The sequence below is a fragment of the Taudactylus pleione genome, unplaced genomic scaffold, assembly GCF_031769625.1.
Source record: "Taudactylus pleione unplaced genomic scaffold, aTauple2 ptg000820l, whole genome shotgun sequence".
NCBI classification, from domain to species: Eukaryota; Metazoa; Chordata; class Amphibia; order Anura; family Myobatrachidae; genus Taudactylus; species Taudactylus pleione.
Window position 1 is genome coordinate 2,247,485 of NW_028285222.1, and position 21,441 is coordinate 2,268,925.

The following is a 21,441-nucleotide window of genomic DNA, read 5'->3' on the forward strand; positions in this document are numbered from 1 at the left end:
AGTCTTTTAAAAAAAAAATTGACAGTTTATCTTTGGAGGACTGTCCCAAGGGTGCAGGGGGGTTTCTCGAAGTTTGCACCCCAAAATCGCAATTCTGCACTTTTTTCCGCCTACTATTCATAGGCGAAACTTTTCCGTCTATTTCGGCATACCTATGATGTGGTGTGAGCCAAAAGATCACTTGAGTGACTGCTATTTTTGTGCTGTAAATGTGAAGGGTATGAATCGATTTAAGAAACGCAAATGGGAATACCCAAGTATGAATTCTGCAAATCAACCAATACCACATAGCGAAGATTTACCTGTACCATCATTCAGTTCTTTGTGCGAATGTGATGATGTGAAATTTTTAATTTTAATTTCATCCAGTGCAAGTGACAACACAGATGAAAGTGAGTTTGAAGAAAGTTCCTCTACTCCAAACAAATTTTCTCAAAAGGAACTAAACGATTTAATTAGTGACTTGAATTTATGAAAAAAAGGAGCTGAGCTTTTAGCATCCAGACTTCAAGAAAAGCACTGTCTTCAGCCGGATGTTATTATAACGTCGTATCGAAATAAAGAGCAAGCCATACTGCCGTTCTTCAGCCAAGATAACAATCTTGTGTATTGTTTGTAACAATATTCTGGAACTTCTCCAGATGATGGATTTACCAGAATATCGAGTAGAAGACTGGCGGCTCTTTTTGGATAGTTCTAAAAGGAGCTTAAAATGCGTATTACTGCACAATGGGAATAAACTTGCGTCGATTCCTATCGGTCATTAAACAAAACTTAAAGATCTGTATGAAAATATCAAGTTAGTCTTACAAAAAATTGCTTATTCTCAGCATCAGTGGTCTGTTTGTGTTGATTTAAAAATGGTAAACTTTCTTCTTGGGCAGCATAGTGGATATACTAAGTATCCTTGTCACATATGCTTATGGGATAGTCACGCAAAACAAAAGCACTGGCCGCAAACCGTATGGCCTCCGAGAGAAGTTATAACTGTAGGAGAAGCCAACATCATTCATGAGCCCTTAATTGACAGGAAAAAAAATCATACTGCCGCCTCTCCATATCAAACTGGGTTTAATGAAACAATTTGTAAAAGCATTGGACAGTCAGGCGATTGTGTCACGTATATTCGTCAAACATTTCCATCTCTTAGTATTGAAAAATGAAAGGCAGGAATTTTTGACGGCCCACAGATACGAAAACTGGTGAAGGATCCAAATTTTACCACATCTATGACTGAAACCGAATCTGAAGCATGGCTGAGTTATGTGTCTGTCATTCAAATTCAAATTGTTTTAGGCAATCACAAGGCTGACCGATTATGAATTAGTCCACAACATGCTAAAATGTTTCGAGAAAGTAGGTGCCAACATGAGTATTAAAGTCCATTTTTTGTACAGCCATTTAGATTACTTCCCGTCCTATCTAGGAGATTTAAGCTAAGAACAGGATGAATGGTTCCACCAGGATATTCAGGTAATGGAAGAGAGATATGAAGGATGGTGTGATTGTCACACGATGGCCGACTACTGTTGGAGTCTGCAGAGGGACTGCCCGCAACAAGAATACAAAAGAAAATCCTACAAAACACTGTTCTCATAGCTTCCTAACACTTATGTATGTAATTATCCTGTGTCTTTTTATAACATTTTACGAATCAAATGTAATCAGAAAAAAAAAAATCTTTTATTTTTCATAAATATTAAAGACATGCATATCTCAAAAACTAGAGCCAATTGAAAAGTAAGTATGGCATGTTCATGATCAGGAGCACAAAATTAATCAAAATCAACTCCTAACAACAGATTGACTGTTCTCCAGTGTTTTATATACAACATTGATTATCCTGTCCCTTGAAATGTTGATGGGATGAGGGTCTATAGAGTCTGCAAGGCCAGGTCGCACAATATGGACCTCAATTAGTGGTGCTGAGGGCACGCCATGTTCTCTGTACATGTTGGCGCCTGTAATGTATCAGGTGGCATTGCAGCTACAGTATATCACCGATAACTCATGGGGGTTCATGGCACCCACCTGACCCTGCCCCTATAGACAGACAGTAATTAGTTAGACAATGTCTAGATAGACACCAGATGTTAGACAGTTAATAGTTAGACAAGGATACAAGTTCGACACAGACAAGTGAGACACACTAAAGTTAGACATGTAAGAGGTTCGACAGGTACAAAAGATCGACAGGGTCAAAAGTTCAACATGAAAAAGATCATTAGGCACTTACCCCCACGGTTAGGGTTAGGCACTTACCCAGACGGTTAGGGGCCAGAAGAGAGGGTTAGGGTTAGGCACCAAGTGGAGGGTTAGGGTGAAGATTAGGGCTAAAAAACAAAAAATAATAATTGTCGACCATTTTTGTGTCGACCATTTACATGTCGACCTTTTGTACCTGTCGAACTTTTAACATGTCTAACTTTTGTTTGTGTCTAACTTTTTCCCCTGTCTAACTATTGACTGTCTAACATCTGGTGTCTATCTAGACATTGTCTAACTAATTACTGTCTGTCTATTATACCACACCCGCCCGTCAGACAGACACAGTGCTGCAGGACTATGCTGGATGTCCATGTGTTGGCCAGTGCGTTTTAACGCCGTTGCAGGGGCGAGCATTAATTAGCCACTGTGAAACCAGACACCGCCTGAGGACTCATAGCGTGCGCTGAAGTAAACCATTCCTGAGTAAGGTCTGGGCTTCTCTAACTGTCCGATGTTATGGATTGTTTCTCTATGTTGTTAAAGTATACGGATGTGAGTAAGGGGAAGTGGGCGTCCTTATGTCAGGCTGCGATCGCAATGCGAATGCAAACATTGAAATAACACCGCTGATATTAGCAACGCAGAATAGCGATCCGTAGTGAATCAGGCCCTCTGCCACTGCTACTGACAGGAGCCCCAGTATTGGCTGATATCACACAATGTGAGCTGCGGTGCCAGCCTACACTAGCCAACATATTACTTTATGAATGGTACATACATAAGGATGACAGCTGCTGAAAGCCTGCTTTACGACCATTCCCAAACACTCGGAACAGTCCACCACCGAGCAGTTCAGATCCTGGTGCCTTTCTTTTCCAACATATTTTTGCGTGTACGGAACTTGCCAGCTGTCCAGGAACTCGCCGGAATCATCGGTCTTAGCCAGGACCCGGCCATTGGGCAAAATTAAATCGTTTGTAGCATTTCCGTCACAAAATCCTGAAACAACAGCCACAATGAATACGCAAGCTCGCGTCGTACACTCAGTATAACATACAAAACTGCAAACGACGAATGTAAGAACTTTCCTGTAAAACGTTCACAAAGAGCCTTTCATGCTGCCATTGTGTGTGTAGGATAATGCGAGGAGACGTATGGCTGACACCTCACTGATAGAGAGAAGCAAGATGGATTTACTGTTAATGACTCCACTTTAATACAGGCAGCTCGTGTGAGACGGCTCCTGGCACAGGACACTGGGCACTTGTTCTTGGAGAGCCGATAATTAACGCTGCTGGGAGTTTAACATAACTGTTTTGTCTACAAAATCTCTGATGATTACACTTTAGCGTCACTGAAGTTTTTAGCATGATTTAATTGGGGTGGGGGGAAAAAAAACAAAACATATTTCTGCAGTTTATATATAAATACACTCGGCAAGCAGTCACTCAGCGACCACGTTATCATCAGGCACAAGCTCTTTTCTCCTCTGTCCCCAGAACAGCCTGAATTCTCCATGGCATGGATTACATAAGGTGCTGGAAACATCCCTGTGGAGGCCATTGGACTACATTAAAGGGGTAATGGAAAGCATTAATCAATGGGAAGCCTGGGGCCAGGAGATGGGGAAGGGCCTGGTGACGGGGGAGGGCCTGGCGCCAGATGATGGGGGAAGCGGGGAGCCGTGGAGCGAGGTGATGGGAAAACATGGAGCGAGGTGATGTCGAGCGTGGGACCAAGCAATGGACAGGGTAGATTGAGGTGATGGTGAGACAGGCGATGGGAAGGGTGGAATGAGGTGATGGGGAGTGTGAGACTACTCGGAAAGTGTGGAACGAGGTGATGGTGAGCATGAGACCAATCAATGGAAAGGGTGGAACGACATGATGATGAACGTAAGGTCTGGCGATGGAAAGACTCGAATTAGGTGATTGAAAGTGTGAAACGAGGCGATGGCGAGCTTGAGACGAGGCGATGAAAAGGGTGGAATGAGGCGATGGCGAGCTTGAGACGAGGCGATGAAAAGGGTGGAACGAGGTGATGGGGAGCGCGAGACCTATCAATGGAAAGGGTGGAACGCAGAGCCGGCCCTAGCCAAATTAGTGCCCTAGGCAAGATTTTGGGTAGTGCCCCCCTCCCTGTGGGATCCTGAAAAGCGGTGTGGCCAGCAGAGCACGGTATCAGCACCCACCACCCTATCCAGCAGAGCACCCCTCTCCCAGCAGTGAGCACTACAGCTCCCCGGCCCTCTCCCAGTTCCAAACTTACTTTACTTGAGCGAAGCCTGCAGAGCCGTCCGACTCAAGGTACAGCAAGCCGCGAGTGGCAGACACGCTTTTCCCATCTCAGGCTGGCAGGCCGCAGCTGTGTGTGATGATAATGTAATGATTGCTGGAGGTGGAGCCCAGAGCCGTGGGGTGTGACTCACTACTACGAGCTCCGCAAAGGCCCATGGTGCAGCAGCCCTCCCGCTGCCATTTACTTATAGTCCTAAATGAGCCTCTGCCCATGCGCAGAAGCTCATTCTGTGTGATGCCTCAGAGCCCGCCTGGCTCTAACTACTAGTCGTCGTCCAGGTGCTCTGCCCCCAAAAATTGCTGCCAGCTGTTCAGTTGCTGCCCGCTCACTGTTTGATGCTGCCAGGCCCGATCAGAGCTGTCAGCTGAACTCTATCGTGGACGCTATGCAGCGGCAGTAGCAGCTGCCAGTCTCTGCCCAGCCAGCAGCAGGTGCCCCGGCTGTGCCTGCACCAAACTTCCACCAGCCCTAGGCAGGCTCAGATGCACCTAGGCATTCCAAATGCCCTAGTTTGTCTATGCCTAGGGCCGGCTCTTGTGGAATGAGGTGATGGGGAGCATGGTGTGAGGTCATGGGAAGTGTTGGACCAGGCGATGGAAAGGGTAAATAAGGTGATGGGAAGCGTGAGGTATGGTAAAGTGGAGCAAGGTAATGGGCAAGCATGGAGCACGGTAAATGGGTGAATGGGTAGCGTTGGGTGAATTGAAGGGACACGTGGAGTGAGGTGATGGCAAGCACGGGACTAGGTGATGGAAAGGGAGGAATAAGGTGATGGGAAGCGTGGAGAGAGTTAATGGGGAGTCTGGAGTGAGGTAATGGAGAGAGGTAATGGGGAGTGTGGAAAAAGGTAATAGGGAGTGTGGAGTGAGGTAATGGAGAGAGGTAACGGGGAGTGTGGAGTGAGGTAATGGGGAGTGTGGAGTGAGGTAATGGAGAGAGGTAATGGGGAGTGTGGAGAGAGGAAATGGAGAGAGGTAATGGGGAGTGTGGAGTGAGGTAATGGGGAGTGTGGAGTGAGGAAATGGAGAGAGGTAATGGGGAGTGTGGAGCGAGGAAATGGAGAGAGGTAATGGGGAGTATGGAGTGAGGAAATGGAGAGAGGTAATGGGGAGTATGGAGTGAGGTAATGGAGAGAAGTAATGGGGAGTATGGAGTGAGGTAATGGAGAGAAGTAATGGGGAGTATGGAGTGAGGTAATGGAGAGAAGTAATGGGGAGTGTGGAGTGAGGTAATGGAAAGAATGGAGAGAGGTAATGGGGAGTATGGAGTGAGGTAACGGAGAGAAGTAATGGGGAGTATGGAGTGAGGTAATGGAGAAAAGTAATGGGGAGTGTGGAGTGAGGTAATGGAGAGAAGTAATGGGGAGTGTGGAGTGAGGTAATGGAGAGAAGTAATGGGGAGTGTGGAGTGAGGTAATGGAGAGAAGTAATGGGGAGTGAGGTAATGGAGGGAGGTAATGGGGAGTGTTGGACCAGGCGATGGAAAGGGAGGTATGAGGTGATGGGAATCACGGTGTGAAGGGATGACAAACATATAGATGCTATTGTGAGGAAATAAAAAAAAAAAGGATATAATGAGGCTGATTGGGGTGATGCATACATTTACTATCCAATACTTACACGACAGCAACTTCATGGGAATAGAAATGTCCTATTTAATCCATTTCTGCTATAAATATACCCCGGGATGGAAGTGCTGTGGGCACAGAGACTCCTCAGCAATATTCCATGGAGAGAAAGCCGAGCTGCAGAGATCTGTCACACGATACTCTGCCTTTGGGGGAGAATTTGGCCTCAGTCAGGTTTTACAAAATTAACTCAGCTGAGTTTATGTCCACTAAAACCATTAGATGTCAATGTATAAATCTAATAAGACATAATTTCAGCTCCTGGCATTACATGTAATGGAGGCAGCCAGTTTTGTGGGTTGAACTATTATTATTGAGAATGGGGTCAATCAATTCACTAAAAGGAAATGGCCACCAATGACATCACTGAGAGACTGCAGCATTTGGTCCCCATGTAATCTGCCTATCACAGACCACCTCATGGTTTCTCTCCATGGGAGAGATCTATCAAAGCTTGGAGAGAGATAAAGTACAAATCAATCAGCTCCTGTCATTTTTTTCAAGCTGTAAAATGGGAGTTAAGCCGCACACACACTTAACGATATACTACATGAGCGATATCGTTAAGGATTTCCGCTGCCCTGCCGGGTTGAATGTCGTTAACAACATTGAGCATAGTCACTTCACGATATCGTTCAGTGATGGCACCCTCCCTCATTCCCGTACTTGCAGAACCTGACGATATCGTCAGGTTGCCCTGCAAGTACGGGCGATGAAAGACATCATTAATGATCCGCGGGAGTACGCATCGTTAACGATGTCTCGCATACACACTGGACGATATTGAACGCGATAAACGATAACATTGATATCGTCCAACTTATCGTCAAGTGTGTATGCGGCTTTAGAAACTGATTAGTTGGTACTTTATCTCTCTGCAAGTTTTGATATATTTTTCCCCAGATTTCTCACTGATTGGTGGAGAGATTATAGAACTGGATCTTGTGATACTTGGGGCCTCATTTATCGAGTTTGATCATTCACAACGACCGATAAAACTCGTTGTGTATGATAAATGGTGCTCCAGCCAATCAGCTCCCAACTGTCATATTTCAAACAGATGGCAGTTGGGGGCTGATTGGCTGAAGCACCATTATCATACGCAGTGAGTTTTATCACTCATTGTGAATGATAAAACTCGTTGATAAATAAGTCCCTTGATCTCTCACTGATGGATAGAGAATTTATATAACTAGACACTGGCTGTATTTAACCAGATCTGCCATTGATTGGTGGAGAGATTATATAATTAGATCCCAATGGTAAGTTACATATTTATCACTGATATATGGACAGAACTAGATGATGCACACTCCTTTAACCATCCTTGTGGCCGGACAGATACATATGTGCCCACATACTTCCTTTGCTGAAATGATGCCAAATATCTCAGTTTGGCACAACACAAACTTCTGTAAGAGACTTTTTCTCAAACTATGGGGTCTATTTACTAAGCAGTGTTATGAGACAAAGTGGGCGGAGATAAGATGCCAGCCAATCAGCTCCTAACTGCCATTTTTCAAACACAGCCTGTGACATGGCAGTTAGGAGCTGATTGACTGGTACCTTATCACCATTCACTTTATCTCCTAACACAGGTTAGTAAATAGACCCTGTGTGTTTTATTTGCATCGCTAATGCGACAAAAGTACAATGCTGGGGTGCGCTGACTACTAGCGCTGGTATTTTGTGTGCGCGGTTCAGTGGCTAATCTGGGTAAAAACGGTAAAAGAGAGAATTCCGTTATGAGCGACCACGCCATACCTCACGCCACGGTATCGTTGTTCTTAATCTGTGAATTTACTCCATGTCTCTGAGACTAGAGTACTAACCTAGTGTGCCTGGTAAACTGTGAGCTGCTCTGTGCGGCTACAATGCAAATAAAACATAAAATTAGGGAAAAGTATGAATTGCTACCTGTGATGGAGCGTCTAAGTGGCGCAAAGTATCTTTTACCATATGGCGCAAGTACACTGTCCCAACCCTAACCTCCCTGGGGGGTACCTAACCCTAACCTACCCTGGGAAGTGCCTTAACCTAACCCTCCCCGGGGGGTGCCTAACCGTATTTCCCCCCGGGGGTGCCTAAACTTAAACACCCCCCCGTGGCTAAAAGCCAAGACGAACTGGCTTACCTTAATTCGGGAAACCATCTGTCGAATAGATCCTGGAGTCCTGGGATAACAAGAGATGTGGTAAGAACTTACCTTTGTTATCTCTGTTTCTAAGAAGTCCATAGGGTCCACAGGGTGACCTTGGGGTATAGCTGGATCCTGGATCCTCGGGCACCACGGAGTTAAAGTTTTCAGCTGCTCCCAGGATGCACTTGGGTCCATCCTCCCCTATACCCCGCCCCCGAGCCACAGGCACCTCAGTTGGTAAGCAGCCCAGGCCGGAGGAGGAGACGAAACAGAGAGAAGGAAGACTGGAACACACAAGAACCATACTCACAGAAATGGGAGACGGAAAACCGGTGACCAGTCACAGAGCCCATATGAAGCCAGGTGCGTCAGGGCGGGTGCCCTGTGGACCCTATGGACTTCGTAGAAACAGAGATAACAAAGGTACGTTCTTACCATATCTCTTGTTTTCTACTTCAGGGTCCATAGGGGTCCACAGGGTGACCTTGGGGATGTCCCAAAGCAGTCCAACTAAGGGCGGGGACGCTCCTGTGCTGATAGGAGAACCCGGCGCCCAAAGGATGCATCCTGAGAGGCAAAGGTGTCAAACGCATAGAACCTCAAAAAGGTCTGAATGGAAGACCAGGTGGCCGCCTTACTCAGCTGAACAGCAGAGGCGCCACGGCTAGCAGCCCAAGAAGGGCCCACAGACCGAGTGGAATGAGCCTTAACAGAGGCTGGAACAGGTAAACCCTCCGAACGAAGTCAACGGGCTAGAGTCTGTTTGTTGGCAGGCCAACCCCTCTTGTGAAAACCAAAGAGGATAAACAAAGAATCCGACTTCCTCACAGAACTAGTCCGGTCCACATAAACCTGGAGTGCACGGACAACGTCTAAGGAAGCCTCCCCAGCCGAAAGATCAGGCGACTGAAAGGCTGGTACAACAATTTCCTGATTAATGTGGAACCTGGAAACCACCTTAGGCAGGAAATCAGGACGAGTGCGAAGCACCGCTCTGTCCTGATGAAAAACCAGAAAAGGGGGACGACAGGAAAGCGCCCCCAAATCCGAAACCCTCCTGGCAGAAGCAATTGCCAAGAGGAAAACCGTCTTAAAAGTTAGCCACTTGAGCTCCAATGACTCCAAGGGCTCAAAAGGAGGACCCTGTAAGGCCCGAAGAACCACCGCCAAATCCCAAGGGGCCACAGGTGGCACAAAGGGAGGCTGGATTCTTAAAACACCCTGGAAAAAGGTGTGTACATCCGGCATAGCAGCAATCCTGCGCTGGAACCACAACGACAGAGCAGGCACGTGCGCCTTCAGTGAGGAAAGACGTAATCCTAACTCCAAACCCGACTGAAGGAAAGCCAGAATACGCGAAACCCGGAACACCTGGGGATCATATTTTGTGGCCTCGCACCACTGAAAATAAGTGTGCCACACTCTGTGGTAGATCCTCGCGGAAGCAGGCTTGCGCGCCCTCAGCATGGTGGTAATAACGGAGCTAGGAAAGACCACCTAGACCTCAGGACGGCTGTCTCAAGAGACACGCCGTCAAATATAGTCGACCCAGATCCGGGTGAAGACAGGGCCCCTGAGACAACAGGTCCCGCCATTGAGGTAGGAGGTACGGAGCGTCGATGGACAGGCTCCGCAGATCGGAGTACCATGCCCTTCTGGGCCACGCTGGGGCCACCAGGATGAGTGTGCCTCCGTCCTGCTTGAACTTGCGCAGGACCCGAGGCAGCAGAGATATCGGAGGGAACAAGCCAGCCAGGTGAAACAGCCATTTCACCGACAGCGCATCTATCAGACTTGCGCCTGCGTCCCTTGTCCTTGACCCGTACACGGGCAGCTTGTGATTGTGACGGGACGCCATCAGGTCCAGCTCTGGCAGCCCCTTGTCCACGAGCAGTTGGAATACCTCTGGATGAAGCGACCATTCCCCGGGATGCACGTCGTAACAGCTGAGGAAGTCTGCCTCCCAATTGAGGACTCCCGGGATGAAGACTGCCGAGAGAGCTGGAAGATAGCTCTCTGCCCAAGCCAGGACGCGGGACACCTCCGACATCGCAGCTCGACTGCGAGTCCCTCCCTGGTGATTGATGTACGCCACCGTGGTGGCGTTGTCTGACTGCACCTGAACGTCCCTTCTGAGAAGAGCGGTGCCGGACGACTGCAGGGCTCTGTACACTGCCTGCAGTTCCAGGATGTTGATGGGAACAATCGCTTCCTCCGCCGACCAACGACCCTGAAGTGACAAGGAGCCTGTCACCGCCCCCCAACCCCGGAGACTGGCATCCGTCGTGAGCAGAACCCATTCTGGGATCCAAAAGGGGCGCCCCTTGAGGAGATGAGCCATCTGTAGCCACCAGGCCAGGGACAGACGCACCTCCGAGGACAACACCAGCATCTGAGAGCGGCTCCTGTGTGGCAATCCGTTCCATTCCGAAAGAATCAGCCTCTGCAGGGGCCTGGAATGGAACTGGGCAAACTCCACCATGTCGAATGCCGACACCATGGACCCCAAAACTCTCATCGCTGAGTGCACCAACACTCTGCCCCTGCTCAGACAACTGTGAATCTGCAGCTGTAAGGAGGAGACCTTCTCTGAAGTCAGAAAAATCCGTTGCTGACAAGAGACCAGCAGGGCCCCCAAATGAACCATCCGCTGTGATGGGATGAGGGAGGACTTCTTCCAGTTGATCAACCACCCGTGCGCATGTAGACAAGCGACCGTCAGGTGGAGATGCTGGATCAGTACCTCCGGGGAGCTTGCCAGCAAGATGAGGTCGTCTAGATACGGTAGCAACCGTATCCCCTGGCTCCGAAGGTGAGCCGCCATGACCGCCATCACCTTGGTAAATACCTGTGGTGCCGTGGAGAGGCCAAAGGGTAGAGCCCTGAATTGGTAGTGGTTGTGGAGAATAGCAAACCGCAGAAACCGTTGGTGCGATGTTGCTATAGGCACATGGAGGTAGGCGTCCTGGATATCCAGGGAGACCATATAATCCCCCGGTTCCATCACCAGAATGATGGAACGCAAAGTTTCCATCCTGAATTTGGGAACCCTGAGAAACCTGTTCTGGGTCTTCAAATTGAGGATGGGGCGATGAGAGCCATTGGGTTTCTGCACCAGAAACAGCGTAGAGTAATACCCCATCCCACGTTGAGATTGTGGTACGGGTATAATGACCCCCGCCATCAGCAAGGCCTCTATGGCTTCCTGAACCTGCAAGGCCTTGGTTTTGTCCTGAGAAGGACTCGTGCAAAAAAACTGGCGAGGCGGCCTGTGCCGAAAAGACAGGGCGTACCCCTGGGAGACCACTTCTCGCACCCAGGCATCCGTGGTGGTATTGTGCCAGCACTGGGCAAATTGAAGAAGTCAGCCTCCCACTCTGGGGTCCCCCAGAGGGAGGCCCGTCCCATCATGCAGAAGGCTTATCTTCTTGCTTGGAAGAAGGGTGCCTAGCACTCCAGGCTTGCTTCTTTGGCTTTGAGGCAGTCTTGGTTGCAGACTGCCTCGGGAAGGACTGACCCTTTGCCTTGCCCTGAACCCGAAAGGAGCGAAAGGCCGAGCTCCGGACCTTAGCAGGTGTCGTAGCTGAAGGGAGGAAGGCTGACTTGGATTTTGCCAGGGTATCTACTATTTTGTCCAGGTCCGGACCAAATAGTAACTCTCCATTAAAAGGTAAGGCCTACAAGCCTTTCTTTGAATCAGCGTCTGCTCTCCAAGACCTCAACAACAAGGATCTGCGAGCAGACACTGCTGCCGCCGAAACCCTAGAGGTCAGCAGGCTAGCATCCAAAGATGCTTCTCCAATGTAGGAAGCGGCATCTCTCATCTGTCCTAACAACGCCCTCTGGTCATCCGGAGCTTCATCCGTAAACGTATCCTCCAAGGCGTTGGCCCAACCCTCAATGGCCTTGGCCACCCAGGAGATGGCCATGGACGGCCAGGCTACAGCCCCTGATAGAGAGTAAATAGACTTTAGACAAGTCTCCACCTTCCTGTCCGTAGGATCCTTCAGCGAGGATATAGACGGCAATGGCAAAGTAGCACTCCTGATGAGGCGTGTTACATGGGAATCGACCGCAGGCGGAGTTTCCCATTTCTTACAATGCGCCTCCGGAAACGGATAATTGGACGCCAACCGCTCCTGTGGCAGGAATCGCTTACTGGGCGTCTGCCAGGCCACCGCCATGTCATCCGTCAACTGATCAGACAAAGGGAACGCTGCAGAAGTAACCTTAGCTTTTTTTAAACTAGGATACCTCGACTTGGGAGCGGGTGCCTCATCCTCAATCAGAAGAATGGCCCGTACCGCCCTAACCAGAGCCCGCACATTGATGGAAGACTTAGTGTCTACCTCCTGGACTGAGGCATCTGAGGTTGAGTCATCCTGCACCTCACCATCATCTGAGGACCCCTCAGAGTCCGAAAAATGCGCAGCCTGCGCCATAACTGTGCGTTTAGACGCCCTGGAGGGCACGTCACTGCGCAACATCGACTGAAAAGCCGAATATGCTGCCGCCAAATCTTGGACAGTGTGGGAAAGCGCATCCACCCAGGGTGGAGGAGCTGCCACAGGAGCCTGAAACGGCACCACAGCCTGTTGCGCCACAGGGGTGGACTGTATATACATTGGCAACCCCGCATAGGGACCAACAGGCTGAGACCCCGGGGGAGTCTGCAATAATTGTGGGACACCCGGGGAATGGGGGATGGTAGGCTGGGGCAACGCCCTAGTAGGGACGGCAGTCGGGACCGACAGACGGTCTGCGATGGACACCAGCACCTGGGAAAACATCGCCCATGGTGGCTCCTGCGACATAGGAGGTTTAGACGTACCAGGGACCGCCTGGCACCGTCCGCACAGGCCGTCCTGTGACAAATCCTCCCTATCCACTCCTGCAGAACAGCGCCTGCAGGAGAACAATACCGGAGCCATGGAGTGCTCAATCTCCTCCTCAGACATGACAGACTATATAATTAAATATACAGTTATGACATAGGAAGAAAACGTGCGCACTCACCAGTGTGCTGGACAACAGCCCACAATCTGGCCCTGTGTAGCACACAACTGTATGTGACGGACCTCACAAATACGTGATCTATATAAGTGAGGTCAGTAGAAACACCCTTCCCCCACACACCTGTAGGGCTCGTAGGAGAAGGAAAGGGATAGGTATAGGCTGACAGTAAGTAGAAATTAGCACAGACAGGCAGCACTAGCAAAAGTCACATACCATGCAGGAAGATATACTCACTGCACCTTTCCACTACAATCAACCTGCCCAGATTCAGTGTCTGGGAGGGCTATAGTGCTGTGTACACTGTCCTTGTCGGGGGAGAGGTACACAGGGGGACCGGTCCGCGTGCTCCCTGAGAGTATCTGCGCTGCCACTAGAGAAAATGGCTGCTGGAGACCTCAGAGGAGGAGTGGCCGAGTATCTGCAGCTCAGCGATGCCAGACTACTAGCTGAAAGGCGCGCTGAGCTGAGGGGAGGAGCCGCTAGACAGGGAAGGCTTCCTCCCCTGGCTAGCATATTAACCCCCGGGTTGCCGGCATCCCGCTTGCCGCGTTATTCACCCTGTTGGTCTAGTGGTCTGGCGGGGTATACCTCCAATGGAGGGGAAGCCCGCCGCCACCGCTAGCGCCCCCGGTCTGTCCCCTAGACCGGGGGCATGGGACTGCATTTAAAAGGAACTTGATTACCTTGATCTCCCCTGCGTCTCCGGCAGCAGTCCCGGGGGAAACCTGAGTCCGGCTAGTACAGACTCTGGCTTCCCCCGCCGCGATCCCCAGTTCAGTGCTGGCATCGCAGCGCCAGCAGGGAGAAGGAGCGGCAGCGTGGGCGTCTGTACAGACAGCCCATCGCTGCCGCTCTGGAGAAAAAAACTAGTCAAAAAAATAAATACATTTAACTAAGTTAAAAAAGCTTTAGGGGGCTGCTCCTGCAGCCCCCCCGCAGGGTGACCCGACTCTGGCCGGGCACCATCTTAAACTGAGGTGCCTGTGCCTCGGTGGCGGGGTATAGGGGAGGATGGACCCAAGTGCATCCTGGGAGCATCTAAAAGCTTTAACTCCATGGTCACCCTGTGGACCCCTATGGACCCTGAAGTAGAAACCCTCTATACCTGGCACAGACCACCTGACTGGTATTCTCAACATCACTTACTGATTGGTGGAGCAATTACAGAAATAGATCCCCGGATTATTTTTCATATTTTCATAGATCGGTGGATAGATTACAGAACTAGGGCCCTCATTCAGAGCCACTCGCTAGCGGCAGTACGCTCGTTCCGAGCGATGTTCGCACATCTGCGCATGCGTACGGTTTTTAGTACGCATGCGCGAACCAGTCAGTGCGGCTGAAAATCATTTGTACGCTACATAGCGAATGCCTGCTATTTTGAGTGACAGAATGAGGCGTATGTGGGTGGTAACAGGGGAAGGTACTTGAAAACGGGGAGTGGAGATCCAATCGCAGGCGTGCTTAAAGGTCAAAACGGGCGTTTTATGGGTGTGCATAATTAATACAGCAGCGTCATTGACCACGTCACTGGGTTATTTTATAGTCAGAACTAATCGCAAAATAGCGGTTGAAAAAACCAACCACAAGAATAGCGAGCAGTTCATACCCTGTTCGATGTACTCGATTAATCTAATAAATAGCGGACATGACGTATGGTGCGAGCGCCCAGGGGGCGTTTTTATCAAATAAACGAGCGTATGTTTTGCTCGCTCGTTCAGACTTAGAGGTGTGAACAGACTGCAATGTGCGAACGGATCATTTGCATAGCCGCCCCTTGTTTTTGAACGAACGAACGCAAATAGCGAACGGCTCTGAATGAGGGCCTAGATCCCATTTCCTACTTCCCATATGTCCCACTGATTGGTAGAGAGTTTACAGAACTAGATCTCATTCGGTACTTCCCATATCTCTCACTGTTTGGTGGAGAGATTATAGATCTAGATCCTCTTTGGTACTTCCTATATTTCTCACTGATCAGTAGAGAGATTATAGAACTAGATCACCTTTCGTACTTCCCATATCTCTGAGTGGTTGGTGGAGAGAATATAGAACTGGATCCCCTATGGTACTTCCCATATCTCTCACTAGTTGGTGGAGAGGGGATGTAGTTATGAGACCGGTGGCCGCATGGCCGCCAGTTTCAATCCCGAAAGCGAAATCCTTGCAAGAGATTTAACATAGGCATCGAAATACGGACGCCTATGTTAATCTCGATGCCGGAACAGGATTAGGGAGTCTAGCGGGGTTAGGTTTGAGGGGGGGGGAATATTAGGGTGGGCACCCCCATGGAGAGATTAGGGCTAGGCACCCCCCCTGGGAGGGTTAGGTTTAGGGAGCGGTAAGAGGGGGTTAGGGTTAGCCACCACCAGGGGGAGGTTAGGGTTAGGCACTAGGGGGGAGGTTAGGGTTAGGCACCACTAATAGGTTATGTAGGACAAGGGTACTTACCTGCCCCAGTCGGGATCTCAATCTCATTCCAGTGGAGAGATTATAGAACTAGATAGTCTTCCGCACTTCCCACATCTCTCAGTGATTGGTAGAACTGAATTTTCTTTGGTACTTCCCATATCTCTCTTTGATCAGTAGAGAGATTATTAGAATTATAGCATATACCTGGCACAGATTACCTGAGGGATTGCAGAACGAGATCCTTGGGTACTTTATGCATTTGTCACTGAGTGCTGGTTGGGGGATTATAGACATAGAACCAAGAACACCACAGGAACATCCATAAATCGCTGTCAGCTGATCTCCGGACCCGCTGAACCAGGTAAGTTGCCGCTAGACCACCAGGAACATGGTCAACATTCTAATCGTGTTGATATTTCACCAGTGTCGACATGATGAATGTTGATCCGGTCAATGTCGGCAAAATATAGTGATGCTGTAGATACGCCCTCCAGGCCCCCAAATGGCAGTAGACTAAATGGAAAGAAGACGGAACAACTGCTGTACTCACCGCACAATCCCATAGATGTCGGCTTACTGGTGGAGTTGGATTCAATTATCATCAGGCCAGTACTATGGAACCACTGGATTTTAATGTTGGATGGAGTGTCGATTAAATACATATTTCCAGTATCCACAATTCTATAGCCATACTTCCTAACCATTGGCCAGGCGTTCCTGGAGTTCACAGCTACCTACAAATAAAGACATCTGTAACCTCCAACATGAAGAACTGGTAATTTTTTTTTTTTTTTCAACCATAATTTTTATTCAAAGAAAAAGATACTACAATATTATCGACAACAAATTGTTAAAAGATATCAAGAAGACAATATATCAAACAACCTTACATTTTCATATCAAATTATCATATATAGTATTTAGTGAGACAAGGAATCAGATCCTAGGGACAGTAGTTGTTGTTGAATAATTAAACCATGGGTCCCACATCTTATTAAATTTATCTGACTGATCTCTAAGAGCAAAAGTAATTTTCTCCATATTAGCAATAAACCAAATCTTGGAATGCACTAAATGTATTGCAGGTGTGGAAGGTTGTTTCCAAGACTTGGCCAAACTACATCTTGCAGCATGTAAAATTTGAAGAACATTTGTTTGAGACAGAATTCAGCCCAGAGACAGGTAGCCCCAATAGGGCGGTCCATGGGCTTAAAGGGACCGAGGTTTGAAATATATTATTTAATAGGGATTTTATCTCTTCCAGTAATTAATAATTTTGGGATACGACCAAATATGTATAAAAAAAACCTGCATACCACAATTCCGCCAACACAGTGGGGAAGATTATGGGGAAATACTACACAATCTAGTGGGAACCAAATACCATCTTGTATAAATTTTATAAGAGGTTTCTTTTATCAGGGTGGAGATAGAAGATTTTTCCACATTACTTCTAATAATTTCCCAAGATTCCTCACTAGGAGGAGGGCCCAAATCCTTTCCCCATGCCACTTCATGGGATAGTGTATCTGCAGAAACTGAAGAACAGAGTAGGCGATATAAGATAGAAGTAATACCCTGTAACTGGTAATTTTATTTAGCATATTTTCCAAGCACTTTACCTTGGACTCCTCCGAAACCAGCTGTCAGCTGACACCCCCATCTATTCTCAGCAGGCAGAAGGTTGAGTTAATTTGCCCCTAACATATTCATGGTACAAAATCCCTGCCAAATGTGCACCCTCCCCGGGAGATTCTGCAAATTCTTGCTTTTTAAATAAATTGAAAATGATTCGGGACAGGTCGGTTTTTTCGTTACCATAGTAGAGTAAATATCTATAATTTATGTCCATTATATGAGGGAAAGGACATGAGTGATTCATCCCTCAGTTACTATCGCCAAACTTTAAACCCCATTTTATGCACATCTAAAGTTTACAGGGGTACTTACTGTGTGATCTAGTGTCACGTGATTTGTCTTTCTCAGGGTTGGATTCATCGGCCACATGGACCTGAGACTGAAAATGATCAGGGGACTGTTGTGGGGAGCAGAGGAGGTGTGACATGTGCTGTGTGGGTGTGGTCAGAGCTATAAGGGTGTGGACAAGACCATGTGGGTGTGTATACGCCCCCAAACACTATCAGCCCTACTGTCACCCTAAATACTTAAAATTTAAAAAATTGCATCAACTTGTGAGGGAAACACAGTAGAAACACAGTTTTAATTTGCATGACTTATGGGCAACCGTGTTGCCAGATGTGCAGCTGATCATCCTCATGTTGGATTGATGATGGGCCTATTTTAATGTGAAGGCCTGGGGCCGTAGCTCCATCCACCCCATTAATAATCTGTCCCTGGTCTTTCTAGACTCAGAGTCCAACCTTCACCCTATACATTCCCTTGTGTGTTGGCAGTAATTCACACCTTTACCCCAATGCCAGGGGCACAAATAGCGAGGGAGGACAATGACACAATGAGAGAGATGTTATTCGCCAGACACAACTTTCATCTGAAATATCCCGATGAGACTGCGGTCTGTGGCCACGCGCACAGATTTGCAGCAATTTACATCTACCATGAGGCACACCAATCGCAGTGTATATGGTAATCATTCTCCAGTGAGAGAAATGGGACGATGGAATTAACAAGCTCTTGTCTATTTCTTTACTGTGTAACCTCAGAGCCATAAGATTGTCCTCGGAGGGATTTGTGGATAAGTGATGAATGACACCTGGGGTTGTATGACTGAAAGCCGGCCCAGGTGACAAAATAATCATGGTCGAGTAAATTAACAATTTATGATGTCGCCATTGTGGTGTCAGGGTGGCTGTGTAATATCTCAATGTACGGTCACAGTATAGATAGTAAAGGCTGGTCTGTGCTTCTGCAGTCCTGTCTGACAAATGGATGCTTAATGTGCTCTACAGGACTTCTCAGAGCTTTGCCTTCCCCTAGGTTCATTATTAACCAAACATGTTCAGGCAAGGACTGAGGCCCGCTCGGGGCTAGGACTGAGGCCCGCTCGGGGCTAGGACTGAGGCCCGCTCGGGGCTAGGACTGAGGCCCGCTCGGGGCTAGGACTGAGGCCCGCTCGGGGCAAGGAATGAGGCCCGCTCGGGGCAAGGACTGAAGCCCGCTCGGGGCAAGGACTGGGGCTCTCTTTACAACAGTGACAATAGTGACAGTTTGGGAAACATTTGCTGCCGGGAGTAACTTACTTTTCGGTTTAAGCGATTAATGATGATCTGGTTGGATAAATAAGTCAGCTCCAACACAGATAAGCACAGGGTAACATCACTCACATTGACCTACGGAAAACAGAGAGAGTTTATTTGGTTGGATCGATAAGTGGATCGGTGCATCAGTACAGATGTGTCCACATACATCTTACCTCCGTGAGCGCTAAAAGTCGCGCAACTCGTGGCGTCAAGCATCTTTTTGTGCAACTTTTTACCTTCAAATGTGTCCTATTCGCAAAGTAGGACTAACCAGCAGTCCCTGACCTCGATTATTCTACCATCTACAGTTACTGACCTCAGCTTGTGACTTTGATAGTCCTACCATCTCCAGTTCTTGACCTTTTCTTCTCCACTTACTGACTTTGGCTTCTGACCTTGGTTAGACTATGTTCTCCACATCCTGACATAGATTATCATAACATCTCCAGTACTAGACCTTGGCTAGTTTGTTCAGCTATTCCTGTTTGCTTTAATTTGCTGTATCACCAAGCAGGAAACTGTTTCCAGATCCCGGTTGCTTATTCTACTCCTTACTTGTGCTGGAAGGATCCTACTCCTGTCTTCTACCCCTATTCCTTCCTATCCTACACCTAATCCTCATCTTTAATACTGGGAATACATAATATAATCAATTATGCTCTCACCGGTTCTGCATGTTCGCACTTAGAAACCTGGACGGTTATGGACTCATCCTCGGTCAGGGTTACAATGTAAGAGGCTTCTTTAAACAGAGCGAGATAACTTCCATCAAACGTTACAAAACTCAGGTCTGAGAAGATGGAGCAGCGGCCTGAAACGACAGACAACCACATATTCCGATGATCTGATACCTACTTGCAGAGTTTTGCAGCCACTAAGAAGTATATGAGAGACAATGACATTTCTAGCACAAGCTGAGCAGGAATGAGCCTCAGACGGGGACACGGCTCAAGGAGGTAGCTGGTATCACAACCAAATGATCTCAAGAGAGTGGGAGTGGCATGGGCGTGTCATGGGTGTGTTATGGGAGTGGCATGGGTGTGTTATAGGAGTGGCATGAGCGTATTATGGGAGTGGCATGTGCGTGTTATAGGAGTGTCATGGGCGTGTGGGAGTGGCATGGGCATGTTATGGGAGTGGCATGGGTGTGTTATGCGATTGGCATGGGTGTGTTATGGGAGTGGCATGGGTGTGTTATGCGATTGGCATGGGCATGTTATGGGAGCGGCATGGGTGTGGTATAGGCGTGTTAAGGGAGTGGCATGAGCATGCTTCGGCATACGGCTGTGATCACTTTCACAGCACCGCAGCCATAGTGGCCATGTTTCGAGAAAGTTACAAGGGGCTCCAGGCAGGGGCTGTTCCTGGAGTCAATGTTGCGACCATAGGTGGAGACCAGTCTCACTAGTATTACTAATGCAACAAAGAGCAGGTACCCCGGATACTGACACTGGCATTACATGCAGCTGCTGTGGGTGACTGAGACGCTAACCTGGGTACAGAAGCAAAAGACTGAGGACCGGGACCCAAGCCATAATCTGCGACTATACACCAATTCCTCTGCAACACAAATACTAATCCTAAGTACTTAACACACCATAAGTGACTATGTGCAGCTACGGATCAAATAAGACAATAGTAAATTCAGAAAGAAAGTTCGGGAATCGTTATCCGCGGCGCAGCATCTAAGTCATGCCATGCAACACGCACCATATGAAGCAGAAAGGATACGTGTATGAGGATATATCTGTACTCTTAATAAATGGAGTAACATAGAACATTTCATATTGTCTATTCCTTTGTGGTAACTACATTATGTGACATACAGTAACACACACTTATTTTATTAGAGGACCTGTCTATATCTATGCAGGGACCACAGAAACCCCCGAAAAATGATCTCCCTTTCATTCATGTAGAATACAGAGCTTCTAGCATTGTCCGCTTCTGTGCTTTTCTGAGACTGTCACGTTAGTACTTACAAGCGCACTCCCACTTGGGGCAACATCGGTCGCCATTAATCTGTACAGCGAATCCCAGGAGTCCGCAACTGGGCTGAGTCACATTGTAGGGACAATGTTGGGATTTATTCACCTGGATTAACTGTCCATCCACACAGATGTGCTTAATGCACTCATTCTCAGTGTATGGCTGCAATAGAGGAACAATATGTCAGCTATGCTTTTCATAACCTCATATCCTGCTCCTGTGTCCACCATAACCTCATATCCTGGCCATGCGTCATAACCACATATCCTAGTCCTGTGTCCTCCATAACCTCAAATCTTGGTCCTGTGTCCTCCATAACCTCATATCCTAGTGCTGTGTCCTCCATAACCTATTATATTTGTCCTGTGTCCATCATAACCTATTATATTTGTCCTGTGTCCATCATAACCTATTATATTTGTCCTGTGTCCACCATAACTTAATACCCTTGTTCTGTGTCCACCATAACCTGTTATCCTTGCCCTCTGTCCATCATACCTTATATTCTAATTCTGTGTCCTCCATAAACAAAT

General features: G+C 48.0%; 1 protein-coding gene across 1 annotated transcript in view; it reads right to left on the reverse strand.

Moving 5' to 3' along the window:
* Positions 1-21,441, reverse strand: part of OTOG (otogelin) — a 288,440-nt gene that overhangs the window by 83,361 nt on the left and 183,638 nt on the right. The window contains exons 35-39 of the mRNA XM_088458241.1: positions 20,902-21,070; positions 19,585-19,730; positions 18,920-19,009; positions 16,252-16,435; positions 2,987-3,207 (exon numbers count right to left, since the gene is read on the reverse strand). Coding sequence (XP_088314367.1) covers positions 2,987-3,207; positions 16,252-16,435; positions 18,920-19,009; positions 19,585-19,730; positions 20,902-21,070 — 810 coding nt within the window. The remainder of the gene's footprint in view (positions 1-2,986; positions 3,208-16,251; positions 16,436-18,919; positions 19,010-19,584; positions 19,731-20,901; positions 21,071-21,441) is intronic.